The sequence below is a fragment of the Poeciliopsis prolifica genome, unplaced genomic scaffold (genome assembly GCF_027474105.1).
Source record: "Poeciliopsis prolifica strain line A6 unplaced genomic scaffold, Auburn_PproV2 SCAFFOLD016, whole genome shotgun sequence".
NCBI classification, from domain to species: domain Eukaryota; kingdom Metazoa; phylum Chordata; class Actinopteri; order Cyprinodontiformes; family Poeciliidae; genus Poeciliopsis; species Poeciliopsis prolifica.
In genome coordinates this window covers 3,340,869-3,363,249 of record NW_026562391.1, presented here as the reverse complement: position 1 = coordinate 3,363,249, position 22,381 = coordinate 3,340,869, and the positions used below count along the sequence as shown (strand labels likewise).

Below are 22,381 nucleotides of genomic sequence, written 5' to 3'. Positions count from 1 at the left end.
AGGAAAAGCTTCTGTATTTCAATTACAGGTGTAAAGTTATGGAATAAGTTTACATGAAGATTTAAAACAAAGCAACAGTTTAACGCAATTCAAAAGAAAGTACAAAGAGGTAATTTTCAATAGATACACATACGTGTAATAGAAAGCAATAAGGTGTGTATTGCAGATAACTTGGTGTAAGGGTTAAGAAAGACAAACCAGCATAAAATGGGAAAATGAATAGGTAAATATTAGTAACTGTTACTTCTGACTGACACTTTGATTTTGATTTTTTAATGACAGTAGGATTCTACAGTCTCAAGTGTTTAGGGGTAGGAGTTTATAAGTTCTCACTTCTTCCTACCCCATTTTGAGCATGATATGTCAACTGAAACAAAAAATCTGTATTTTCTCTTCTTTCTTATGCACTTCTTGTTACTGTGCACTATTTTATTTTTATATTTTATCATGTTCAAATAAATTTCATTTCATTTCATTTCAATTTCATTTCATAAGCTGTGTGAAGCCAAAAACTGCCCACAAGGAGAAAAAAGGATTTATTGTCTTTGCACACAAATTTCCGAAAGTGTCCTTGACCGCAGTTCATTGTCACGTCGCAGCTCAGTTATTTCCATGCGCACTCCGTTCGGTAAAGAAAATACATCCTGCATCTTTTATGCAGTTTCAATGTCCATGGGAAAAGATGGATTTGTGATACATTTGACAATGCCCTCCCTGGCACAGATTTCCCTAAAAACTTGTGGAATTCTGCAGCTTCTGCTCTGGAATAGCAGCTCAGAAAGTCTGCCGGTCTTTCTGAGCAACAAAGTCAGGGGTTCAAACCAGCAGATGATGTACTCCTACCCACCATCAACACCGTCAACGTGAAGTTAACGCACAAATAAAGTCCAGCATGACCGAAGGAATTATTTGAACCAAACATTCTAAACTCTCCTCACTCCGGCTCTAGGAAGAACAGCCCAACTACTTCTGCTCTAAATGTTTTCAGTGTTCAAGGCATTTCATTTGAAAAGGTTTCATGTTGCTTTATCTGTCATTTGATCTGTCAGGTGACAGTGAGACATTCTGTTCAAAACTGACATCTCCATTAAAACTCCCTTTTGGTTTTCAGATTACTTGGGAAGTAGGACAAAATGTGTGTGTGTGTGTGTCACTAAAGGTGTACCTCAAGGCTCATTCTTAGGACCCGTCTTGTTCAGTCTTCGTTTCTGATCTGCGTGCAAGCTTCTCAGATCCCTTGCACCGTTTTTATGCAGATGATTCTGTCATTCTCATTCAGTCCAACGGGTATTTCAATGTCTGCTATCTGCTTTCGATGCAGAGCAGTCAGCTCATGCAAATAAATCTGGTTTTAAATGGTGCAAAGTCCATGCTAAAGCATTTTTCACATTCATCCACTGATATCAGATATGTCAACATGTGACTTGAAACTGATTTGAAAAAGAAATTTCCTAAAATCCCAGGGATGAAACGATTATGCACATTGTTAAAAGGACCACCGACATTCTATCAGTCGGTAAAACATTTAATTAATATAATAAAATACCACTAATATTAAAATAAATAATTGATGATGCCGTGTTCATGTGAATAACAAGAATTCAACATCTTGCAACTGATAACTATTGTGCTACATTCAGAAAAAAATAAAGTTTGTTTCATTATTGTGAAAATGCTTTGATTATTCACCAAACTAATTGTGATGATCACATGAAAGCTTTGATCATCTGGACGAAAGTTATTTGTACTCTCACTTGTAAATGAGGTGATGTAGTAGTCACGTTGAAAGTTACAGCAGTTAATTAGAATAAAATAAGTCCTTGTTCTATACAAGTAATGTGGTGTGGCAGCTACAAGAGAAATTTGACCGAACTGTTTCACTGTAGGTGCTTTTTGCCTGATAAAATTAGGAACCGGTTTTAAAACATCTTGTATGAGTTTAGCTAGGAACTGTTAATTGTTTGTTAAATTATATTTGATCAAAAAACATATTTTAGTTAAAATATTGACTTATTTTAATTATTTTTTACTATTCCTCCTGCAGAGATGGCTTGTAGTTTTGCGTCTCATGACACTTCCTGCAGGTATCCACCAGAGGGCGCCAAGGAGAACCAGCTAGGGATCAGGACTTTTGTGCTTTCACCAAAGATTAGATGAGGACAAAACGCCACTTACACACAACACCGCTCAGACTTTACCAAAAAATTCATCGTTATGATCTTGTGAATTTTTAACTTTGATAAATGTCGTTGAGTAACCATGAATGAGATAATTGGGAGTTTCACCTTTTTGTAGTAAAATCAAATAGGATTGAACAGACAATCCTTTTCATATTGTGATGTATTTTACAGTGAAAGGGGGCGATTGGTCAAATGTGACGAAGAGCCATGGGAAGTCAAGTGGTAGAAATGACTGGCTGAGACAATTTATTTGATTTGACTAAAAACTTGGTTTGGTTCAATTGAACCTGCATAAATAAGTTGAAATTTATTAGTATTGAAGCTAAAAGATGAGAAGGAAAACATACCTGTCAGTAATGGGGTAAACATCTCAAAAATGATTTCACTTTTCATCTTAAAGAATAATTTTCAAACAGTGCTGCTGCTGTTTTTCTGACCTTTGGCTAATTAGGAAAATAAGCATTTTTATAAAAAAAAAAAAACACAACAACCTTCAGTGCATCTTTCTTGTCACTCTTCAAATTATCCTCGTTCTTTGACACGCAGAAAAGAATACAATTCTGAAAAACTTTATTCAAAATCATATATAGAAGTTGATTGTGCTATAGCAATATGTTCATAGAAAATTGACATTTCAAAATGTAGTTCACAAACACAAGTACCTCTTGCCCAAACGAATAGCAATACACAACACATTCCTACAAAAAAACAAAACAAAAGCAGGCATACCAATGACTAGTTTATAAATATTTATAGCCTCAACTGGTTCTTCAACAAAAAACCCCTGGAAGATCTTCATTTGCACAAAACATATATACATATATGCACATTATTTGCCCAGTCACTACTGCAACATTTGATGCGTGACATTTCAAATTCACAGTTTTACAACAGCAGGACCCGTGTGTCTGCACTGATGAGTTGAGGTCAAAACGGGACTCTGCTTTTAGCAAGAGGCTGCAGACGGCAGCAGGAAGGCAGCAGCAAACATCAGACACAGGGAGAAGATTTCTGGCAGCACCAGCTGCCCTGCAGAACTTCCTGTAGAAAATAGACGGAAAATTGCACATTATTCAGGAGGAGAATCACTTACCGTGGCGCTGCAAAAGTTTTGCTTTTTGAGACGATTCCATCTTTTTAAAACCAGATCAGATCATGTACAGACAGGGCTCATAGTTTAGATTTTCTAGCAAACACTTTGGGTAAAAACTCTGTAAATTCTTGTTTTAAAAATCTTTGTTGTATTTTCTGTTCACAATAAGGTAGACAATAAATGAACCAGTGCAATGGTGAACCACGACACTGGAGCTAAAAAAAAATATATATATTTGAATCTCAGTGATATTAAGCTTAACATTATATTTCAGATGAATAAAAATAAGCCAAGATCCAAAAAACACTTTTCATTTTCCACAGTTTTAATATTTTAAAGATTGTTTCAAATGCAACTGTTAATATGTTTATTTTCAGTTTTCATCAGTAGTATTTTAAAACATTACAGATAACTTGATTTTTATTTTTCAGCTATTCATAAATGCCCAATTAGCACCATTTCATGGCCTAATTTTGTTGCCAAGTGGTATTACTAGAGGTACTTACGTGTACATGTGGCGCTTTCTCTGAATGGGCCCATTAGCCCACTCGTTTTGACAGAACTCAGAAGATCTGTGCGGACATCCCCTTTAACAGAATCAGACAAAATGTTGACGTGCCACCTCAGTGACATTTTGTCTTACTAAAAAATTTATTGCATCTTGATGAAAACCCACCATCTATCTGTCGCAATGGTGGATAGTCTTATTGTAATGGTTAATTTTTCACCTTTGACTTGTGAGGGAGCATTTTTTTTTGTAAAACTCCTCCAGGTGACATTTGTTGGGAATTTTCACTATACTGAAAGAATTGAATTGGAATTAATTAGCCGTCCTGTGCTGCACTCTAAAAACCCTTCGTACAGACGCCGCTCTGTTTCCCCCCCCCTGCGAAAGAGGAATGGGCTGAAAATGAGACACTCAACTCCAGCGTTGGGTTACTGAGCGGGTTTTGGAGGATTTCTAAAGATATTCAATGCCAGTAATTGTTCATTGTCCTGATTTTGGGACTTACAAGCTTCCCAGTTTCAGTGTGATAGCGCTAAACACAGACCTTAAATTTCCTGAAAGCTGCGATTTACTTCTATTGTTCATGTCAATTTATTTGACTTTTACTGCTAGTGCTGTTGTTTTCAACGGACAGGTTTCAGAGGTAAAACCCTTTTTGTTTTTAACAGCGACTAATTGCTTGATGAAATACCGTCACAACAACTAGAATGCAACGAGTCGGAACATGTTTACGTCATTACATCACTAAATCAATCCTAACCTGCAGCAAAGTTTTCCACAGTTAGTAATAACCATAACAACATCATGCTGTAAACATCTGAGATGCATTTTGACTGCATTACACGTGCAAAATGAGAATACAGTGGTATTAGTGGTCGATCTGTGGCCTCACATAACCACACACTTCAATGTATCTGATTGGGATTTTAGCTAATCAAGTGCTGCATAGCTATAAAGTGCAAGAAAAATTATGCTTGTTTTACATCATTTCGTTGAATAAAAAGGATAAGGTTATGGAGAAATTTATAGCATTAATCGGAAAAGCAGCCAAAATACTCTTAGCAGGTTTGGATTAGTTGCACACATCTACAGCTTAAGTGTGTTGACAAAACAACTACAAGCTATGCACTCCACAGATCTGGCTCTATGGAAACATAATCCTGACAGAATTCAAGTTTGAAATCAACAAGCCAATTAGCAGAGAGCAAACAAATAGATGTCGCACTTTCTTTGTATTTGTAGAAAGTTTAAATACTATAATTTTCCTTCCACTTCATTGTCAGACATGACTATGTTGGTTTATCACATAAAATCTAAATGTATAGTTGGAAAATAATAATGTGTACATACTTTTATAAGGGGAATTATTTCTGTCATTTTGATTTATTTAAATAGCTTGTCTGATAATCGTTGGTGTGTTGTAAGTACAATTGGCGTGTTGCAAGTACAGCACAACAATGATGCTGCGTTTTTGGACACCAATGTAATTTTCCTCCTTACCCGACACCATGAAGTTGACCGTTTGGCACTGGCCGTTTTCTGTAAAGGAGGGAGAGCCGGGCAAGATGGTTATCCTCGCCATTTCTGCCTGCAGAACATCTGCAACTCTCCTTCGGAAATCATACCTGGGTATGAGCAGAAATAAGTAACTTTTAGTCTTGTGTGAACAAAAAAAAAAAAAAAAAAAACGAATTCAGACGCCCCCCCCCCAAAAAAAATTCTGCTCATCATTTTTGGGTTTTTTTTTTTATAGCTCCACCATCTATAAAAGTTTCTGTCGAAGTGGAAACAAATTTTGTGTGTTTGCACCAACATAATGACACCAACTTGTTTCCAGATTACCACTTTAGGTTTGCAATAAAAACATTAGTAAGGTTGCATATTGCACAACGTCTATCTCTGCATATTTCCACATATTTCCTGATTGAACTCGGTTCTTGTCTGAAGGAAACTTAACTCCTGATACTTAGTTTAATACCTCAGTCTCTACAGCTATAACATCGAACCAGAGATTCAAACTGGAAATAAAAAATATTTCAAACAATGTAAATTAGAGTAATTTACAAAACTCTGATAAATTCTAAATGAATTTAAATGGACATAATGAGTGTTTCTAGAAATAATGCTGTTTTTAACACGTTAACTGACAGAAATCAGAACAGTTTGTTACTAACCGGCTAAAGGCGCTCAATTTGGGAAAGGTCTGCTCTGCAGATTGGGATTGTGGGAGGATGTCGGCACACGCAAGGATGCTGCTCCCATTCTTCAGCACAAGAGACCTGAAGACAACTTGGATCAAATGCAGAATATCAAGTCAGACATTTCACTAAACTCAACAAAATAAATAAAAGCTAATGGACGATGACAAGCTAATGGACGATGACATGGTGAATGACAGAATGAAACGGTTGATGCTTAAGTCGATGACATTTCCCACTTCTGCAGACACTCATTTCCAGTCCTCTCACCTGTGTTATCTCCTGAGAGCTGGATGTTGCTGTCAGAGTAAACTTCTCTTCCAATCAGGCTGACATTGCCTTGTCTTTCAGAAAATTCTCCCACCACACAGCTCAACTGGTTTTGGAGCGAACAGCTGGAGCTCTGGAAGAGGAATAAAAATTACAAAGTTACCACAAAAAAATTTTTTTTAAATCCTCCACGGGATTAGACAGCGAGTTCCTCTAGTCCGAGATTACCTGTCATTAGTACTATAAAAACTACTTTGTTTCCACAGTTCGTTTGTTTTTTTGTCAAGAGAAAAACTACTTACATCAGTGTCCTTTGAAGAGATTGAAGTATTTCTTATAAGATATGATAAAATCTGGAATGCTCTTAGTTTGCTGCCGTTTCTTTTAGCAGTTGTCATTTTAGACTAAAGTGTCTTCTGGGTAAAAGGGGACAAAAACTTGTGCTCTCTTATTATTATTTTCCCATAAATAATAATTTACAGGAAAATAATATCCCGCATTATGGCGCCCCTCCCCATCGTTCATCAATGGGGAACTTTCATTCCTCTTCCCATCGGTGTCACGTTAGCTCCACACCCTCCTCCCCCCTTATGTTAGTTTCAACCTGCTCTTACATCAGTTCCCCACCCTGCTGCCCTGACCTTTGGTTTACCCCCCCACCGCTCTGACAGTAGCGCTGGACGGCGACAATTCCCGTATATTCTCAAAGTCAAACTTGACAGTTAAGGTCCCCAACAGCCCGCCTCACCAGTAGTTTCATGTTGAAGGGGTTGAAAATGTCTCCCACGTTGGTACACAGCCCGCTTGTTGCACCCACACGGTTGCTTGCGATAAACAGGGAGGCCGCAGGAATCTGTAAGCACATTTAATATACAAACTATGTTTCTGCTGCCTTTATTTGTTGCATTAATAGACATGAATACACAAATGATTAGGAATAGCAAACAGACACTTTGATACTCGTATCAGTAGCATCAATAACTTGTACACTATTTGGCGTCTTATTTTGTCACCCCTGAAAATGCCTAAGGAAGTTTTGATATCGTAGAATTTTGACATTTTATTGGGTGTTTACGAAACTTTCAGTTCCCGACACTAAAGACAGCCGTAGCAGAAATTTGTCACCTTGACTAGTTGGTTAGTTTGGGTTATACAATCACTACTAATCCATCTACAAGAAGGTAAAGTGATGACACAAACAGCACCAACTACCCATTTTCATTCATATGTGTAACAACTGTGTTTAACTCCATTACTCTTTACTTACACTTTGACCTGAAGATGATTTGAGGTCCATTTCCAGTATGACATCACCGCTACTCCCATCAGGAAACATCTGCTGGCGCTTGAAGAGACAGAAACCAAAGGTGCCTGACATTAGTAGACATACAGATTATTGTCAGCTGATTAAAGTGATTTATACTGATGTGTGGATATCTGTTTTCTTTTTAGTAACTGCTGAGGCACTTCCCAAATTATTTGGCCAGTCCAGAATAAGCTCATGTTGTTCTTTCCGCCTTGATAGCTCTGTAGAGGTTTAGGTGTAAAGCAAGACTCAGTGTGGGGCCTCTGGATGGCAGCTGACAGAAACAGCTGATATCGGAGTGAGCCTCAGAGTTTAGTGAACATACATTCACAGTTATGCTAAGCTAAGCTTGTACTCATGCTTTCCATGTCTGTTTATCGCCTCTTTTCCTTCCGGATGCTCTTTGTGTGCCTACTGTGGTCTTCCCCTCATTATCAGTCTTCTAAATTTTGAACTTTGTGAATTTAGATACATTCCTCTACACATCGTGCAGTGGTACATCTTTATTTTCTTCACAGAAGAGGCAGGCTAATGCAATTTACATAAGCTAAAACATAGAAAACATAAATTCAAATGTGTATATACACACTTCACTGCCACAGAACATCTCTTATCCCCGTTTCGGGCCTAAAACCACATGAGCCACAGCTTGCACAATTTTTCATTTGTGGTGCAGAAAGAAAACTAAATGCCCATACAATATGGTTTTGGCTGTGGTTCTCAAAGAAAGACAATACAAAATGGTTTGAAATCGGAGAACTCTGGCAATCTGCAGCAGACAAGGAGGAGATTAGATGAAGGTAATTATGTGTTTTAATTTTACCAGTGCAACTGTCCCAGTCACTGTTCCATTAAATGTAGCCTTTGCAAGTGTCCATTGTCCATCTGTATTTGTGTCAGGCAAGACATCTGCACACACCATACTGCAGAGAAAACACAGACACCTTGAAATAACCAAGCCCAGTAGGTTCAACCCGGTTGGATTTTTTCTGTTGCAATACTCTGGTTAGAAGTCTTTTCTGAAAGAGGAACATACAGAATCTTAGCATCATAACAACACACCAAGAATAATAAGGTCATAGCTTGAGAATTCACACAGGAACCCTCAATAGATCGGGATGATATGCTGCTGTGGCCAGATTAGAGTGAATCTTAGATTTGTCTTTTATCTGCAAAATAATCAGTGTGTTTTCTACACCTTTCTGACACTTTTTTTCTCATCTTCTTTATTTCATTAAATGCTTTCAAGAGTGAAAGCAGAGTGTAGAGTGAAAATGCTACTACCCAGTTCTTTTTGAGAAGAAGGAACCTGTGGTAGTACCATGCAAAGCATTTCATAACTTCTGCCTTTTTCATCATTATCATAAACTTCAATGCTTGTTGGTTCTTACCGTGATCCATTTGTGTAGTGGATTACAACAGATCTTCCCATGATGCTGTAAGGTCCAGTAAGCGGCATGTTTGGGTCCATGTAGATAGCTTCAAACTCATTCTGGCCAGTAAGCATCCCAAACTTCCCACTGATGTCCCCGATCTCATACTGGTCCACTGTGCCTTCACCGGGTGAGGGAGAACTAGATGTGTTCCAGGCCAGTGGGTTAAAGTGGCCAAGGATGTTTGCATTTGAACAAGGATCAATGCTGCCAACAATAATGGACAAGATGTGGACATGGTAGCCTCCAGCTAAGGACTGCAGATTTTTTAAGGACACCTTGACTCCTGTAGGGCCTTGAGGGACATCTTGAGAGAATTTCACCTGGCCACTGGATGATCCAGGGCCTAACCAATTCCCTGACATCGCTGCAGGGACGCGCATCTTCGTAACATTGGCACACGCAATTCTTGGACCTCCTTTTTCTGCTTCATGGATGACCACAGAACGACCAATAATGCCAGACATGTCTAACCAGGAAGTGACATCAGTGAAAAGTGTTTGGAGTTTACGCCGCCTACGTTGGTATCAAGATTAATGGTGGTATGTTTTGTTGGCAAGGTCACCACCTCACAACATAGAGGGCAGGATGGTTTGCAATGAAGTGCGTAGCTCTGATCAGTTGTGATGATCTTAAAGGATTCCAATGGCCTCCTTTGTGACGCACCTCCCTTTATCATCGTCCCTCTCTGAGCTAATGGGGAATTCATGAACGTGCCAGTTATGGTTTTGGGTCGGTGTTGTTGTGGGATCTCCGTATGACAGATCCATAAAGATGGACACATCTGACAAGGGATTGTTTATCAACTGAGTAAAGATCATCTTTCCCACCACAGGGGTCTGAAATATGGCACTGGCTACTGTGACTGCACTAGGATAGCCTATGCTGGCACACGCATACCTATCACCATTGACCAGGTGAATCACAACTGAGCGACCTACAATGCTGTTCTGTCCAAACAGAGGAAGGTTGAAATCAGTGAATGTCATATCAAATGCACTTCTACCAGAAAGAGACATGTGTTTGCCACTCAGGTCACCTGTCTCATACTTGTCATGAGTTGATCCAGGCCCTGCAGGGTATGTTGGAGAAGTTGTGTCAACTCCAAACGGATTCCAGTGACCACCCACATTATCATTTGAACATTGGCCTGACCTGACTGAAGGGACGGGGAAATTATGGACGTGGTAGGGGCCAACTAATTTCCTCAAGTTTGTCAGATTCACACTAAACTGTGTCACGTCAAACGGTGAAGCCTGGCGGAAGTTGAAATATCCACTGATTCCTCTCATATTCACAACAGATCTCACTTCTTTCTCTGGCATGTTGTAAATCTGAGCACACTTATAATTGGACCCCACCCTGAGGAGAAGATACGAGTACTCTGTAAAGCTACTAAAATCCAAACGAGATTTCTGAGGTCTGAGAGGGTTTCCAACTTTCACACTGCCCAGATTTGTTAAAGTTTGTGGATTTAAGCTTTCAACCAGTATGTCACAATTAATTTCTGTACTTGTGGATCCAAAGATGATGATGCTGGTTTCTGGGGCATTCACCTGACCAATAGTCACTAGGTCAGCAAGAAGCCTAGGGTTGGCATTATTTACATTAGCACGTATGTAAATGTTACCAGCAACAGAGTCTGTGAATCTCGCCTGGTGAGTCAGTCGTGTCTGACCTTGACTTACAACTGTGCATACTTTAATGCCGTTACATGTCTCCAAAGACAGTGACAGGTCATCCAAGTTTGATTTTTGTTGAAAGAGAAGTGACACATTGATGGCAGAGGCAGATGAAGGATTCGCAGTGAAGTTGAAGACGCTGACACCAATGTTTGCCTCAGAGCAGGGTTGAGCAAAGTGGCCGAACATGAGGGGGAACACAGTGAGGGAAATGTTTACTGCAGTGCACGATCCTACACCTGTTACATTTAAGGTGGCTATCTGGTTGTCGGAGTCAAACTGCACTTGGCCTGTGACTCCTCCCATGTTTAATGGTGCGAGAAATTTGGCACAGGAAATAAAATCTGAAAAAGATGAGATAAAGAGGAGACCAATTGTTAACGTAACAAGAAGACTCTTGCCACTATAAATAATCTACCATATCTAATTATCTGAGTCTTACTATTGCTTAATTTTTAAACAGGTATTTCTCCAATACCTGTTTAAAAATTAAACAGGTTGTGACTAAGCACTTCTTGTGCTTAGTCACTTCTTGTGACTAAGCACAAAAAAATAACTCTTCTAATAGAGTTATGGAATCCATTGTTATTAATAAACAGTGAATGAAATCCAATGGATTCTTTTGTGAAACTATTTTAACATGATTAAAAATTTTAAATATTTTAACATTTGATGATAAAATCATTTCAAGATTTCAGTATCTATCGAGAATTTAGTTTCTTCATATGCCTTGCAACAAATTGAGGGTTAGACTTAGACTACTGTCTGCCATTTAGTTTCAGTTTTAACCACAAACTTTCAGTATGTTTCGAAAAAAAAAAAAAAACTATGTGAATACAGTTTCTACATTCAACAGCATAGGCTTAAAACACAAACTTAAGGACATCTACTCTTTACACATATTCCAAGGGGGAGAAAAAAAACCCAAAACACTACACATAACCATCTTTTTGCTGAACTTAAAAATTAACCCATTTAAATTTAATGAAATCCATCTCTTGAACAAGTGGGATTTATAGCCAATAGCTGCAGATATAGGAACAAAGCTTTTGGTTTCATCCTCCTCTTATCTGAACCTATGCAAAGTAAAACAGTGGGGTCCGATTTCAGACAGAGAAGGGTCAGGGTTCTGTTTGCATTAGAGGTTTTCCTATTTCAACACACCTGAATTCCCTCCAAAGCATTTCATCAAGTTCTACTGAGCCCGATCAGAACCCTTTCATTTAAATCAGGGGTGTGGAACCAGAGGAACATTTAAAATATTGACTCTTCTGGATCAAAATTTCACTTGATAATTCACCATTGCGCACTGATCGAACCACGCATTTGTTTCATTTAGGACGGTTTGCTACCCTAACTAATGGCACAAAGTTTTCTCCTCATTGTCTCCAAACAGGGAAAAGTTTTACTGGACAGCTTTTTTGTACCATCTGATTTTTAAATATACGTTTGATTATCTGAAGCACGTGAAGTAAAAGCAAAAAACAGACAAATCTGAGAGGGAGGAAATGATTTCACTGCAATGTTGATGAAATACTAGGCTGCCAAAAAATTTTGTATGGAATGGAGAAAAAAAAATAATTTAAAAACTAATTAAGTTTAAGTCAGAGTGTTGTCTTTATTCTGAATCCAGTTTCATTTCTTATTTACAAAAGCCCCGTTTTGTTTAGTGAATAAAAGCAACATGATTAGACATAATTAAAAAAAAACAACAAAAAAAGTGTTTTAATTCAGTATGACGTCATTGCTAGGTTAGCGTGAGCTCTAATCCCATCCGCTTCCATACACACACGTAATTAACTTGTGAAAACTAAGTTCCTATTTGCAGTGAAGATGACACCTCGCTAATATTTCCTCTTATTGGTATCAAAATGAAGTTGCTGTTTGCAACCTTACAAGTGGCCTAATTTGTCAACATTCCAGTTTCTCTTCTGCACGACATGTTGAACCCCATTGATCTTTGATATGCATCAGGTGTGACGTTGAAGTCACATTTGAAACGCCGTTTCCACGACGGGGCCCAGATTCGGTTTATCATTTGAAATCTTGGTGAAGGATCCTTTTCACTGATGCATAGAGAAGGAGAGTTATTCATTTAGATCGCTTCCCTGTAGGATCAAGTTGAGCTGCGTTGCCACAGCAGCGAGGGAGACGATGCAACGACTGCACGGCTCTCAGAAAAAAGTTAAACATTACAAACACTCATTCACAGTTTTGAGCCAAAAGTCTCCGGACACGTGCCGGAGAGTGAAAAAGCAACCAAAATAAAAAAAAATATGTCTCTCAGTAAACAACAGTGATGAAATCCATGCCAGACCTTTCTCTGCATAACCCCTAATTTAAAACAGTCCTGGGTGTCTTAATTACTGCTATGACTCGCTTTCAAAAGACAAAAAAAAAAAAAAAAAAAAAACCCAAAACAATTACTCACCCAGTGCAGCAAGCAGCAGGGCCGCTCTGAAAAGGCACATTTTGGCAGAGAAGTTCCAGGTATAATCAAAAACCTCTCTGCAGAAATGTGAGCTGGGATGTTTCAGGAGAGCAGAGTCTGTGCGAGCTTCTCAATGAAAGCGCATCAAGTGTGGCTGTACTTAAGCACCGTGCAGCCTCCCCTTTGCTTTTTTTTCTTTACTGTGTGACAGCCTGTGATTGGCTGATTACAAGGGCTGGCAGAAAGAGGAAACCTGCAGTCTTATTTAGTTGGAAACGGTGTACATCTGCTCTGGTTAAAAATAGAGGTGGAAAAAAAGAATCCTGCTGAATGAGTCAGAATGCAGAGACTAATGCTTTAAAATCTAATGATAAAAATAATAAAATGGCTTTCAATTTACTCAAGGTTCGTCTCAATGTTATGTTCTTTGTAATTTTTATTTTATTTTATTTTTTGCAAATGTGTGATAAGTTAAAAGAAGAACACAAAAGGAAGCTGGTTTGAAACTTTCAAAGTTTTGAAATTCACATGAGAAATTTGCCGAAAAATAAAAAACCCACATCACCGTCTGAGTATGTGGTCAAAAACATCACGGTTTGTTCTCAGCATACATGAAATTTAAAGCGAAGCAGAGAGGATTCTTCAAACAACAACTTGCAGAAGCATGCTTATAAACAAGCAAAATGAAAAAGCAAAATAAGACAACACAAAAGACTGATTGTCCAGCGCTTGTTCAGTTTCCCACTCTGCTCATTGCCTGTGGCCTATTAGGGATGAAATGCAAGAAGTAAACATTTCCAAGCAAACATTTTATGGGATCTGTACTAACAGTGCCATACAGAAGGCTTTCTCTTCCCTATTTTGTCACAAAAATTTCACCAGAATATTCTACAGCACAAAGAAGTGTGTAAACATGAAGTGGGTCAAATGTTGCTGTTGGAATTTATTCTTTATTTCTTCATCCATTTGAATCTTGTTAGTTTATTCTTGAATTTGTATTTTTTGCATTATTTACAGACTTTATTTGAGGGTTAATAATTGTTGATTTTATTTATGTTTCGTTTTATTATTTTTCTTATTTATTCTTTTTGAGCCAGACAGGAAGTAACGTGGGTCAGTCCACTTTCTATAAATGTAGGGGCCTGGTGAAGGACCAGCAGGCGTTTGGGTTTGAGGCCTATGGCTTTTACCAAGTGCAAGAGAGGAAGCCAGGAGAACAAAGGAAAGTTAGAAAGTTGTCATTTCTATCTGAAAAAGAAAATAAAAGCAACCAAGACAGTCAACAACTTTGGACATTAAACTTCTTTTGCCTGCATGAAGAATCTTGACCTCAGTGCCTCATAATGGCTGATAGAACCTTTTATTGGATGTTTGGTTTGACAAAACAATCACCACTATGGTTGCTGATCAATTTCAAACTTTCTTGAAACTTAAATCCTGGAAATCCTCAGTATGTGACTCAGTATGTTCTATCTAGAACCACCTTTCTCTGCAGTTGCAAAGCCAGGCTTTTCATTCAAGTACCGATGGCTCCGGCAACGCCGATGCATTGGTGCATGTGCCAGTGGGTCGGTGCGTGCATGGCTTTCAGCCGTGACCGATACAGGAACTGTTTCTAAATAACACTTGGTGGCAAACTGTGTTTCTAAGGAAGCAAATCTGTCAAACGAGACCCATTTGCCAAAAGGATTCTTGATCTTTTACGGTATACAATCAACTATGGAGCCTCAAGACGAACGAAAGTTTTCGCAGTTTGGGACCATTTTGATCTTACATCAGAAAATAAGGTGTTGGCTCTCACTTGGTTGTTGTTTCATCCGGTTCTTTTAGGTTTCTACTTGATCTGTCTGAATCCAAATTCAGCTGAAGTTGACTCTTAGTTTACGTTCATATTATGTTCTACAGGTTAAGTGATGCATATGTTTGACAGAACTGTCTTATTTAAATAAATCCACCTCCTCCATGCTGAGGCATCATAGGGCCAGGCATCAGATAAACTCAGCCATTCTACACTGTTGCTTTTTTTAAATCAATTATTTCATATAAATGTATTGTTTACTTCATTGTTTCTACAGAAGGAGAAGTCGTGTCAAAAAAAGTGTAACAGGGTCAGTTTCAAAATGTTGGAGAAACTTATTTTTTTGAATGAAAATTTGTGAGAAAAAAAAACTTGAATTGTCACTTTATGGTGCATGTTCACATTATTTATTGAATGTATCTAAAAATATCAAATATATATTTTAATTTAACTAAAGATATAACATAATACAGCATATAATATTCAATAAAATACAATGATTTAAGTCTTATTGTATGGACTAGGTCATCAAACCAGTCTGTGGTCGCGCCACTGAGGAAGTGGTGGCCGCGGTCGGTACTGCACGCTTCGCCGGTAACGCGCCAAGTTCACATCCAAACGTCCAAAGCTCTGGAAGTTGAGTTAGCAAAACTATGTCTCAAAAAAGGACTTGTCCTTCAGAAAGAGAGAAAAGAAACAGGAAGAATAGAAAAAAGCCAAGATAAACGTTTGTTTTAATGTGCCTTGGTAACGCAATGTGAAAGATTTTGTAAAGCTGCGAATAGAAAATGAGCTTGAACGGTTCGCTCTTCTTTTGTGGAGGGCAGAGAATGTGTTAAGATGCAAACCTACTTTCACCTTTTGGTATTTGCAGCTTTGTGGTTAGGGGCACATGATTATAGTGAAATTGAGAACAGTGTGACTGAAAGAGGAAGTGACATCCATATTGGTAAAGCAAGCCCAGGAGAAGAGCCACAATGTTGCATGGATCAAAAGCATCTGAAGTCATCGCTGGCTCCCTCTCCTCTTTGCCTAAAATGTGTTGTTTTTGCCCCAAACAGTCTTGAAGAAATAGGTTGAATTCATTTTAACTAAGGGTATCATTAAAAATCAAAACTGCTGATATAATTTTAGATTCATCTAATGTTTTTTATTATTATTATTATCTTTGCATTTTAAAGAAGTTGTTTTGATCTCATGGGGTCAAGTGTCCCCTATGCAAGTCAATGACAAGAGAAAGTCAGAAAAAGATGCTAGAGAGAACCAGATAGTGAGTGTTTGTCTTCTCAGAAAGGATTGTGTTGTTTGCTCTTACTGGGAAAACCAATACAAAGTGTTGGTCGACCATAAATGTCTGAAGGACACAGAGATGAACAAAGCCTGAAAAACATATTTACTGTGAGAAACGTGATGATGAGTGTCTTCCTTCACTGACGCTCCCTTACAAAAATTAAATATTGAAATATATACATATATATATAAGGTGGTTTCTGACATATTTAGATAAAACTGGATTTTATTGGATCTTTTTGAGGAGGTTGAACCATGCTTTTCTATTTCAAACACAAATGTTTCAAGTGAAGTTAGATGTTCATCCATTAATGGTATAATTTCAAGCAACAAACACTGTTATCGAGTAAGTAAAGAAATGTTTTCTGTCATATTTGGGATTCCTTGCTATGAAACAATTGAATTTTTCCAAACACCACAAGGTGTAGAGTTTTGGCCTATATCATGCTTTTGGAAGTAACTTTAAGTCTTTCTTTCAGAAACAAACAGCCAACGTTTGTCATGTATACATAGCTCAGGTTTATGTTCCTGTTTTACTCATACAGTCAGCAGCTTTCCTGTGACTAAGCATGTCAGGAAAATGGAGAAAAATTGTCCCCCTTTCTAAGAATATCCACCTGATGTCCAACACAATACTCATAAACCTCTTTGACAACCAGGAATGATTTTCAACAATCCTGCTTTAATGTGACAATCAAAAGAAGAAATACTGAAGAATCTTTACCAGGTTCTGAAACAATTTAAAGCCGACTATAAGAGTTCAGAACAACACACCTCGCATTCGTCCTGGTCAGTATATGTCAACATAAATGGGAAAAAAAAGAAAGAAAAGCAGCAGCATACTGACTGTATTAAGAGTGTATTCTCATAGAGCTTTTGAACAGTGAATTGAGGGAAGCTGAATCTTTTCTTTTCTCTTGCGGAAAAATTGAAACCCTTCACGTGAAAGTCTGAATTTTGGGGAGCTTGTTTGTGCCCCATCTACCCCCATCCGTCCTGTCCTACCATCAGGGTTGGCATCACCTGTGAGATGTTTCCTAACGAGAGTTTCAGGTGAGGTGCGAAAGCTTTTGAAACCCACTGAGGAGGAGATTGAGAGCTGCACTGAAGCGTTTCCTTCATTGTCCGAAATCACAATGTTGCCGACCTGAAAAGCGCCTCTCATGTTCGAGATGCTTGATTTAGATTAAACAGCTGAGTGTTGGTAGAAGAAGCTGCCTCTCCTTTTCTCTGCCATGCGTTTGCTGCTGTTTTATGTCAACTACGAAGAGCTCTCCATACTCTTTGCTGCACTTGGCTGCATAAAACCTGCTGCTTAGTTCTTGTTTCGGTGGTTTTATCTGATTGGACCAGCAGTCTTTTAAAGGACTGGGAGAAAAAGAACAAGAAAAAAAGTCAGAAATATAGGGTTAAAAATAAGAATTAGAGGGAAAAAAAGTGATTTTACAATTGCTGTGGGAATTATAAAATCTTTGTCCAAAGATCAAAGGTCATGGAGACGCATGTGATGAGGCTTCTCTCCCATCTCATCACACTCCAGGAACAAGCATTCAAGCATAAATCCTGGAGCACTTGTTGAGAAACGTCCTCTGATTACAAAGTGCATTTAGGTGGGTCGTCTTCTTTGACCTTCGATTGGGACATTATTTTGGCATTTTTTTATTGTAAAGCAGGAAGGCTGGCCTGTCATTAACCAAAGCAAATAAAACCCCTCCTGGCCTCAAAGGTACACTCAAAGTGGCAGTTTCGATGTCTTTTTTGTTTTTTTGGTGTCATCTGCAGAAATGAATTGTGCTTGACTAACTAACTAACCATCTATAATAAATTGTTTTTTGTGTGTGTGTGTTTTGCCACACACACAAAAAGTTGACTCGCATGAAGCAACGCCTCTTCAGATGCTTTCATTTTTTCCAAATAAAAGCTAAGTTAAAGGATTTATTCAAGATATGCAAAGTGCTTATCTTGAATAAATAATGAGGACAAGAATCTAAATGATGAGGATGTTCTCTCTCTCTGCGTCAGGTCTGGGATTCTTTGGGAGAAGGCCAGGTGGGTTAATGGCTGTATCAAGGTGAGTATGACAGGTGGATTGTTTTGAATGAGGAAGTCTGTTTCTCATGTACCTCTTTCCCGTCATCAACTATTTAGACTTGGCAACTGTGAACTGTTGGCAGCACCATCAGGTACTCCGGTAAATTGATCGGAACAATTATTGGACGCAGTTAAAAAAAGAAAAGTTGCTATTGTTTGTAAAATGACACCTTTAGTGTCATCTCTTTGTAAATGGAGCCAAAGTTCCAGAGGCTCCAGCAGCTTCTAGTAACCGTTTGATGCTTTATAAGGGCATTTTAACAGCTGATCTCTTAATCACATGAATTTGTCTAACAGAAACCTTCCTCATGATGTCTTAATCTGTACAAACCCATATTTGTTTTGAATCAGCCACGAATCTCTTCACAGTACGATGCTTCAGTTTGCATTAAATATCTCATTTTTCATACCTTGTCATACGGCACCAGGCTATCTGATGATTTCCGTCAGCAGAGAAATCCTTTCTCTTTTGCATGAAACCTGTGGCCTGCTTAGTAATGTGGAACATCCTTCTTCAGTAGATTTCCTTTGAACTCACCTGACAAACTAATCAACCAGCTCTCTGAAATTAATTATAGTGATTTAAAGAGTCCTGGCACACAATACCATCTATACATTTAATAGCGCAACAAAATTTTTTATCTTCATGACACTTTAATCCAATTTGCATCATAATTTGAAACACATTGCAGGTGTTTCCAGTGCAAAATGAAACTTCCTGTGTCATGATTTGAGTTTTTCTGTGTGTTTATTTTAGGTTTCTGTGTTTTTCGAGTCTCTGTGTTGTCCTGTCTTCTCCTTGATTGTTCCCAGGTGTGTCTCATTATTTAATGTATTTAATGCTATCTTTGTCTTTGTGTCTTTGTCGGGTCCTTGTCGATTTCTGTCGTACCAGTCTGTCTGCGCTGTCCTGTTCCTGTCGCGTCTTGGGTTTGGTTACCAGTCGCTACCAGTGTTTAGCATTAGCCTTTCCACTCAGCTGTGCTTCCTGGACTTTTGGATTATTTGTGGATTCTTTGTCATTACACCACCATCACTCATTCAAACCTGGGCCAGCGTTTTCCTCACCACCTCACACCACAACTTATGACATCCTGAAGGTCCTGATCTAAGGAAAGCAGAGATGGAAGATTTCTTCTTAACTTGTAAAAATAAAAAAATCGGGGGCATCAGGTACAGCAATACCTCCTGAGAGTTGCAACAGGTACAGGAGTGGAAAATGAGACATTTGGCCTCTGATGTGACACTTTAAACCTCAGTCTGTGAACGCAGAGAGCCCTGGCTCCGTCCCGTGGGCCTTGCTCCTGCTGGGTGTGTCTGATTCTTTCAGTGTTTGTCTTTTGTTTATTTGCTACAAATCTTATCTCCACCCTCTTTTCTGTCAAATTTCTGTTCATTAAAGGTCGCTCTTGTCTAAAAAAAAATCCTTAAAAAATGAGAAAGAAAAGCAGGAGCTGGAGTAACAGTGAGTTGGTGGTCCAAATAAGAGTGTACTTTAGCTGAGTCAGACTCTTGTGAAGATCGGTCTCCACTGCTAAAGCTTTTCCAGAGTCATGCGAACTATAGGGGAGTGTCCCTCTAACAAAAAGATTTGAATATTAAGTTCTTCTGATCGGTAAACTCTGAATTTATGTTCTTCAAAGTATTTACAATTACAGATTCGTTAGATTCTGTAATTGTAATTGTATCTGAAAGTAGTTACAATTACAGTCATTAGATCTGTTCTTTTTTTTTTTAAAGTGATCTTGTCGATAAATACAAATACACCTATTTTTGTAACCCATCCGTCCTCCCGTTGTCCAAATGTCCTGAAATCCAAATGATCTTTTTATTCTGGAAGGTAAAAAAAACATGATTTTTATCCAGAACTATGCAGTCATGACGTCCTTTCACATTTAGGATAAGAGATTTAGTTCTGTTCTCTTTGTCAAGTTATTTTCCATAATCTTTCATGGGAACTAATTCATCTTTGCTTTAACCTCACTAATCAAAACAAGTTGAGTGGAAACTTACAACTAATTTGTTCAACTATTTAACACCGCACATAATACATCCATTGTTCTCTGATGGTGTTGCTTTTTTCCTGTTTTTTCCTGAAACAGAAAAAACAACAAACTTCCTGGCTGGAGATATAAAGGTATGAAGTTCAGTGTGTTTTTCTGCCAATGAAAACCTGTTTGTACTAATTGACATGATCGTGTGATGTTTATTGTCTCATGTTGTGATAGACTTCCTGTTTCCTCATGAGCATGGCATTTTACTTAGCATCTCTGAGTGAATGCATCTGATGTTGCCCTCTGATATTTCAACCAGAACCTGGAGGTTCCAGAGGCTCCAGCAGCTTCTCATAACCGTTTGATGCTTCGTAAGGGCATTTTAACAGCTGCTCTCTTAATAAGATGAATTTGTCTAACAGAAACCTTCCTCATTATGCCTTTATCCGAACAAACCCATCTTTGTTGAGTCAACCACCAATCTCTTCACAATACCATGACGCTTCAGTTTGCGTTAACTATGTAATGTTTTCATACCTTGTCATACAGCACTACACGATCTGATGATTACCGTCAGCAGAGAGATTCTTTTTCTTTCCCATAATGAAAGAGAAGGCAACCTGTGGTGTCCTTAATAATGTGAAACATCCTTCTTAAGTAGATTTTCCTTAATTGAGCTCACCAGACAAACTAATAAACCAGCTCTCTGAAATTAATTATAGCGATTCAATAAGTCCTGACACACAATATCATGTATAACTTTAATAGCACAACAAAAAATTATCTTTATGACACTTTAATCCAATTTGCATAATAATTTGGAACACCTACAACTTCCTGGATGGAGAAGGTATGAAGTCCAGTGTGTTTTTCTGCCAATGAAAACCTGTTTGTACTAATTGACATGATCGTGTGATGTTTATTGTCTCATGTTGTGATAGACTTCCTGTTTCCTCATGAGCATGGCATTTTACTTAGCATCTCTGAGTGAATGCATCTGATGTTGCCCTCTGATATTTCAACCAGAACCTGGAGGTTCCAGAGGCTCCAGCAGCTTCTCATAACCGTTTGATGCTTCGTAAGGGCATTTTAACAGCTGCTCTCTTAATAAGATGAATTTGTCTAACAGAAACCTTCCTCATTATGCCTTTATCCGTACAAACCCATCTTTGTTGAGTCAACCACCAATCTCTTCACAATACCATGACGCTTCAGTTTGCGTTAACTATGTAATGTTTTCATACCTTGTCATACAGCACTACACGATCTGATGATTTCCGTCAGCAGAGAGATTCTTTTTCTTTCCCATAATGAAAGAGAAGGCAACCTGTGGTGTCCTTAATAATGTGAAAAATCCTTCCTAAGTAGATTTCCCTTAATTGAGCTCACCAGACAAACTAATAAACCAGCTCTCTGAAATTAATTATAGCGATTCAATAAGTCCTGACACACAATATCATGTATAACTTTAATAGCACAACAACAAAAAATTATCTTTATGACACTTTAATCCAATTTGCATAATAATTTGGAACACCTACAACTTCCTGGATGGAGAAGGTATGAAGTCCAGTGTGTTTTTCTGCCAATGAAGACCTGTTTGTACTAATTGATATGATCGTGTGACATTTATAGTCTCATGTTTTGATGAAGACTTCCTGCTTCCTCATGCAGGAAGTCTTTTACTTAGCGTCTCTGAGTGAATGCATTTGATGTCGACATTTGGCATTTCAACTTTCTTGGTTGCAGCCACCTGACTGCTGTGCATTACGGTTAATTGGATCGCTGAGTCACTGAGAGCATCCCTATGGTATGTCCTGAACCTCCATAAGTATGTTTGCTTTGGCGGAGATGTTAATTACAGGCTTTCTAGTTTAGTCATTAGATGTGTGAGGGTTACTGATTTATTTTTTGCTTTTTTCTTTTAATATGATGTATGCGTGTGTAGTTACATGTCGTCTCAGAGTCTTTTTTTTTGTTGATTGCGTGTAGAATTTGGAGGATTTATTGCTGTGTAATTTTCCCCCTTTGAGCTTTTAGTCATTTTGTCATCACTGGTGTCGTGTGACATTTTGCTCCAAATCAGTGGAATTTATGCAAATCGCAA

The 22,381-nt window shown here is 38.3% G+C and overlaps 2 protein-coding genes across 2 annotated transcripts; both read right to left on the bottom strand.

The window, feature by feature from the left end:
- Window positions 1-2,733: 2,733 nt before the first annotated feature.
- LOC129366945 (uncharacterized) lies at window positions 2,734-9,488 on the bottom strand. Its single transcript, XM_055041090.1, has 9 exons — window positions 8,947-9,488; window positions 8,379-8,478; window positions 7,517-7,594; window positions 6,998-7,102; window positions 6,250-6,382; window positions 5,956-6,070; window positions 5,282-5,406; window positions 3,780-3,860; window positions 2,734-3,221 (listed from the first exon to the last, which is right to left on the bottom strand). The coding sequence occupies exons 1-9, from the start codon at window positions 9,453-9,455 to the stop codon at window positions 3,127-3,129; spliced, it is 1,341 nt and encodes a 446-aa protein (XP_054897065.1). The 5' UTR covers window positions 9,456-9,488; the 3' UTR covers window positions 2,734-3,126.
- Window positions 9,489-9,620: 132 nt separating this feature from the next.
- On the bottom strand, window positions 9,621-13,239 carry LOC129367170 (uncharacterized). The gene is made up of 2 exons (XM_055041470.1): window positions 13,102-13,239; window positions 9,621-11,014 (listed from the first exon to the last, which is right to left on the bottom strand). The coding sequence occupies exons 1-2, from the start codon at window positions 13,139-13,141 to the stop codon at window positions 9,621-9,623; spliced, it is 1,434 nt and encodes a 477-aa protein (XP_054897445.1). The 5' UTR covers window positions 13,142-13,239.
- Window positions 13,240-22,381: the final 9,142 nt, after the last annotated feature.

Excerpts from the sequence above, each read along its gene's own strand:
- LOC129366945 (XM_055041090.1), bottom strand. The coding sequence starts at position 9,455 with ATGTCTGGCATTATTGGTCGTTCTGTGGTCATCCATGAAGCAGAAAAA. Across the intron at positions 7,103-7,516 it reads AATCATCTTCAGGTCAAAGT|ATTCCTGCGGCCTCCCTGTT; the intron begins GTAAGTAAAGAG and ends ATGTGCTTACAG. Across the intron at positions 3,861-5,281 it reads GGTCAACTTCATGGTGTCGG|GGGATGTCCGCACAGATCTT; the intron begins GTAAGGAGGAAA and ends ATTCTGTTAAAG.
- LOC129367170 (XM_055041470.1), bottom strand. The coding sequence starts at position 13,141 with ATGTGCCTTTTCAGAGCGGCCCTGCTGCTTGCTGCACTGG. Across the intron at positions 11,015-13,101 it reads CCTGCTGCTTGCTGCACTGG|ATTTTATTTCCTGTGCCAAA; the intron begins GTGAGTAATTGT and ends CATCTTTTTCAG.